This window comes from Ixodes scapularis, unplaced genomic scaffold (genome assembly GCF_016920785.2).
Source record: "Ixodes scapularis isolate PalLabHiFi unplaced genomic scaffold, ASM1692078v2 PGA_scaffold7__128_contigs__length_106722199, whole genome shotgun sequence".
NCBI classification, from domain to species: Eukaryota; Metazoa; Arthropoda; class Arachnida; order Ixodida; family Ixodidae; genus Ixodes; species Ixodes scapularis.
This window is the reverse complement of record NW_024609882.1, coordinates 59514327-59519390: the sequence shown is the minus strand read 5'-3', so window position 1 is coordinate 59519390 and position 5064 is coordinate 59514327. Positions and strand designations below refer to the sequence as shown.

The 5064-nt window shown below is 44.2% G+C and overlaps 1 protein-coding gene across 1 annotated transcript; it reads left to right on the top strand.

Annotated features, from left to right (window-relative positions):
- Positions 1 to 338: 338 nt before the first annotated feature.
- Positions 339 to 1286, top strand: LOC115329047. Its single transcript, XM_029990508.2, has one exon. The coding sequence runs from the start codon at positions 339 to 341 to the stop codon at positions 1284 to 1286; it is 948 nt and encodes a 315-aa protein (XP_029846368.2).
- Positions 1287 to 5064: the final 3778 nt, after the last annotated feature.

Here is a 5064-nt window from a genome sequence, read left to right as displayed (position 1 = left end):
GCCCAAAGAATCACTGCCTTCTTGGTATTATTCAGACAAAAGAAAACTACTTCGCCCTTCGAGAAGGATTTGAAGAAATTATCAAAGAAGTCAATGATGTGTCCGCGCAGAGAGGTATTCTTGTAGACGACAAATTCGTGTCCGTGGATCTCTGCTTCGGTGCGGATCTGAAGTTTATTTTGCTTCTCCAAGGCATGCAGTCGGCGGCTTCATCCCATCCGTGTCCAATCTGCAAGGCCAGTAAGGAAGAACGCTCAAATCCCAGCATCCCATCAGGCTTTTTTAATTCATCTGCGATGACTCGTACCCTAGATGGAATGAAAAAAGACTGCGACAATATGACAAACTCTGTTCGTTATCCGCCGCTGCTCATGATAGAACCCTCCCGTGTGGTACCTGACATCATGCACATGGGAATGAGAATAGTTGATAGGCTTGTTGAGAACCTCATTCTTGAAATGCAAGACAAAGATTATTCAATGAAAGTATGCAACACATCAGTGAAAGAGGACCATGTGGCTAAGCTTATTGCGATTATCCACGATTGTGGCGTCAGCATCCATCTTTTTTCTTCAAAGGATTCGAAACATCAGGGGAGGAGCTTCAGTTCGCTGACAGGAACTGACGTTGACGTACTGCTAGAAAAGCTGCCTGGTCGTCTTCGAGATGTCCTTCATCACGACACAGCCGAAGATGTTGTTTTGCTCTGGAACATCTTAAGAGAAGTACTTAATGTTTACAAGAATGATACATCGGGCTCTGACGTCTCGGCGCGAACAAAACTTTTTCTCGACGTATTCGTGCGGCTGGGCGCAAACCGCAAAGGATATGGTCGAGACCGTGTGACTCCCTACATTCACATATTTTGTGCGCACTCGGCGCAAAAGCATGTACAACTGCACTGCCTGGGCCATTATTCCAGTCAGGGGCTTGAGAAGAAGAACGACACGCTGAAAAAACTGCACCACACTAAAACTAACAAGTGGGACGCCGCATGGGACGTCTTAAAAATAGTGAAGCGGGGAGAATTGCAGACTCAAAGGCCGCCAGTAAGAAACTACACAAAAAGATCTCGCGAGTACTGGTCTCTGGGCGGTATTCAAGAAAGTCGAAAGAAAAGACCACGTAGGAGCGTTGTTCCGCGAAATGACAATCCTAGTGGGACTTTGAATCTAGATGCGATGCGCCCCGGTGAAATTAGAACAGAGTTGGCACATCGTGGTATAAATACATCAACCAGGAACTTCCAGAAATTAAAACAAATGCTCAGGGACTCTGAGCGCTGATCAACCGCTATCTGTGATGCGGTTTTGTGACTGGAATGAGTAGTCTGTTGCCAAAATAACCTACTCGACTATTATTCCTACGTTCAGAAAACAAAGCCGGGCAATCCTCTTGTAGCGTAGGAACTCGCTTGTTGCAGAGATCTTAATTGTGTTTGCTATTTTTATCTTGCGTTCATAGTCTTGTGATTTCTACGAGCGGTCATACGTTCTCGTAGGTATCTTTGTTTCTAGTTCATCACTCGTTTCGTGACGTGTAATGCAAGTGTTGATCAGTGAGAGTGTATCATCCTTTTCTTATTTTTAACACACGGACGGCCTTTTCACGATGCTGGGACTGTGCGTAGCACTGAAACTGACGCGTGATATTGTAGATTACAGTGTGTATATATATGACGCGACAAGCTAGATTTGAAACGTGGGTGACTGGCTTTTTTTTTTGATGAATTTATGAAAAAGTGCTAAATTTTATTTTGACTTCACTTGTCGCAATCTACATGTTTCTGTTGCGTCAGTGGGTTGTACAAACTTTAATAGCACGTAACGACAAAAAATTCGAGCCTGTGTTCCTTTGCAGCAGACAGAACAGTCTGTTTCTTTTTTTTTTTTTTGCTATTGTAGTAGAACACACCTGAACGCTATACCTGAATGCGTTAATGTATACATGCACGCGTCTTCATAAGCTTCGCAGCATGGAACTTTTTTGTGATACTGCTATTTTTCCTTGTTCTGCAGTACGTCAGAGAGCTTCTCGTACGGTTCGAGCTTATAGACTTGATCAAAAATATTGCGTAAGCTTTGTTCACTCTACAGCTTTGTTGTTTTCTTCTGTCCTCGTATGATGTACTCATTGGGTACTATGCTCCCTTTCACCGTAAAATTAACGGATCGGACGCTAGGAACTATCCAGCCATCCAGCGCTGAGAGTACACCGTACCTTTAACCTCAGTGTCCCCACCAGAAGCTCACTTGATAATCACTTAATTCTGGATGGGCTGAGATGGTCCGCAGCGTCCACTGCTGTTCATTTGGGGTGCAAGGAAGCATAGAACACTTAGGCTAACTGATGACTCGGGTGTGTTGAAAGCATTTTGGTTGTGAGCCTGGGTACGTGAGGTATATCGGACCCTGTATTCCCTTTTTTTTCAATCGCTAGTAATAGACCGATCTCACCAGCCAGCTTGACTACGCCACCGCTGCCGCAATGCATCGAGGGAACTTTAGTCTTTCTGCACGTGCGACAACCCCGCTGGAGCTTTGCGCGAGGGAAGCACGAGACGGCACGTGCACTCGCACGCACGGCCGTCTGCCTTCTGTGAACTAAAGTTATGGCGGCGTCACGCATGCGCCGAACGCTTAGTGAAATCGGTCTATTGTGTCAATATAATACCCCTAATTGAATGTAACCATTTATTTATTTTGTACGCAAATGTGATTTTACGGTGTTTCTATGAAGCATAATAAATACTGTTTGGCACTCTTTCGTATTGATTTTTTATCCTTCCGCCTCGATGCCTGTAGAGCAGAAGTCATGATGCTGCGGCTCGCAAGCTGCATGCGGCTCGTCACAAACCAAAATTCGCCTCACGTGATCTAGAGACGCCCACATTAAAATGGTTGGGACCAAGCATTGAGCTTACTCATGAAAACATTACAGCGAGGAACAGGAAAAAAAAACTGGGCGTATAAAGTTACCGTAGTTTTCGTTGTTGATAAGCATTTCAGAATGCAATTGTCAGACGGGGGCAAATCAGGTGGAAATGTAACTTGGAATTTTATAATTTCACTTTGTGTAGGAACCTTGCCCAAACTTGGTGTGAGAGATACGTAATGCAAAGCAGCTGCCTATAATTAAATATCGAGCTCTATGTTTTACGCACCCATACAGTTGAAAAAGTAATAAGTCGCATCTAGTGGAATGTATAATATAGATTCTCTGCTTGACGAAAGCGTTTGCTTGAAATAAAATGAAACTAGGCACCGGTTACATTATAAAAGCTTCTCAGTGTGAAACCATAGCTCCTATATTTAGTCAAGCTATAAGTTATAAGGGGAGCCTAATGACAAACGTTGAAAGCATGTAGAGAGGACGATGTTCTCGCAATACCACCCCTTCCCTTCCCTTCTTGCGACTTCCTAAAATATAACAATTTTACTTGCGCCATCAGTTTGGCCACGCCCGCTCTATAGGCTCAACATTCACCGCAACGCCTACAACAGGTACCAAGTCCTCTGGATCTCTTGATTGTCTTTACAATTCTATTTTAAACTTTTAAGATGAAAATGCATTTCCATGGAGCCCCTGCAGTAAAACTCCTGCGCAGGCATAGTACCCGACGAACGTAACATTGCTGGAATATTACCTATATTTAAATAAGGCGACGGTCACTGTATCGACAATTACAGATACAGACAATCACACTCACGCTTCTGCTGCCGCCGACGCTCTAGACGGGCACGCTGTTGTTCTTCGTCGGTCAGAGAGCAGCTACTCGATTTCCCGACCCGTCGGCCGCTGCGCGTTCGGCGGCTTCTCGTCGCTTTCGCGCCCATTCGCGCTTTTGCTCTCGTTGTCGCTCTTTGAGGGCACCTTCTTCTTCTTCAGAGTGAACTACGCGCGTCTTGCTCATAGCAAGTTCAAAGTGCAACTGCTGATAACGTCGCTAGGGCGATGACTACTGGTGAATATTAGAAGACGACAGCGCAGCACGAGCGACCGCGCTGCCAACAATGGGTCTGTATATTCGTATGGGGAGAAATTCTCGATTTACACGCTCTGTCCGCGCACGCAAAAAATTTCAGAACCTAGCCATATACAGCTTCGCTGTAAAACATTTAACAAAATGATCATGCTAAGAGGCAAGTACAAAATCGTTCAAATGGTGACGGTACATTGAAATTGGTGCTGAGATGTCAAGATAGGGAGGAGCAAAGGCATTATATAATGACTGAATCCGAGAGAGAGGTGAGGTATTACATAGCGAGCGAACGTCAAAACAAACGAAGTGTCTGGTTACTCGAAAAGGCAATCTCGAGTCCTCGGCCACATATTTGTGCGAACTTCTCCCCCCCCCATTTAAATATTAATACCCCAAGGCGAACTGTAGGTAATAAATAAACAAACATAATAATGCCCCAAGGGCGAACTGTAGGTAATAAATAAACAAAAATGAACAATAAACAAATGTATTTCATGCATTTCCTGACTTTCTCACGGAAAGCGTAGCCACAACTTTATTTATTCTTGAGCGCTGAAAACGTCTGCCGCGGAAGAGGTATGTAGCACTAATGTAAAAAGTGATGACATGTGAATAAGCCCAATAGTGACACACAAAAAACAAAGATACAGTTTAGAATATTCCTTCGACGGCAGACGAACGTTTTGTGATAATCGGAATAAACGTGCTTTGATAAGTAAGCCCTTGGGAGCAAGAACACAATGTAAGGGTTACAATAGCTCAACAACAGAAGAAAAAACTCAGTTTGTTGAGTGCCAGCCTGGTGGAAAGAAACTGTTAACCAGTGCACCGCGCAACTTTTTGCGATCTGATATGGTGTCAATTATTGTCGGAAAGATCGTTTGAGTTCTGGATGGCACGAGGAAGTACTGAGGTTTTAAAAGGATGGATGCTGAACGAAATATTCGCTGGAAGCTTTCGCTGCTTTTTACGAAAAGAATCCGGTGGTTCTTAAAAAAATAGAAAGAAAGAGAGGCAGAGAGAGAGAGAGAGAGAGAGACAGAGAGAGGGGGGGGGGGGGGAGCAACGCTATAAAAAAATAT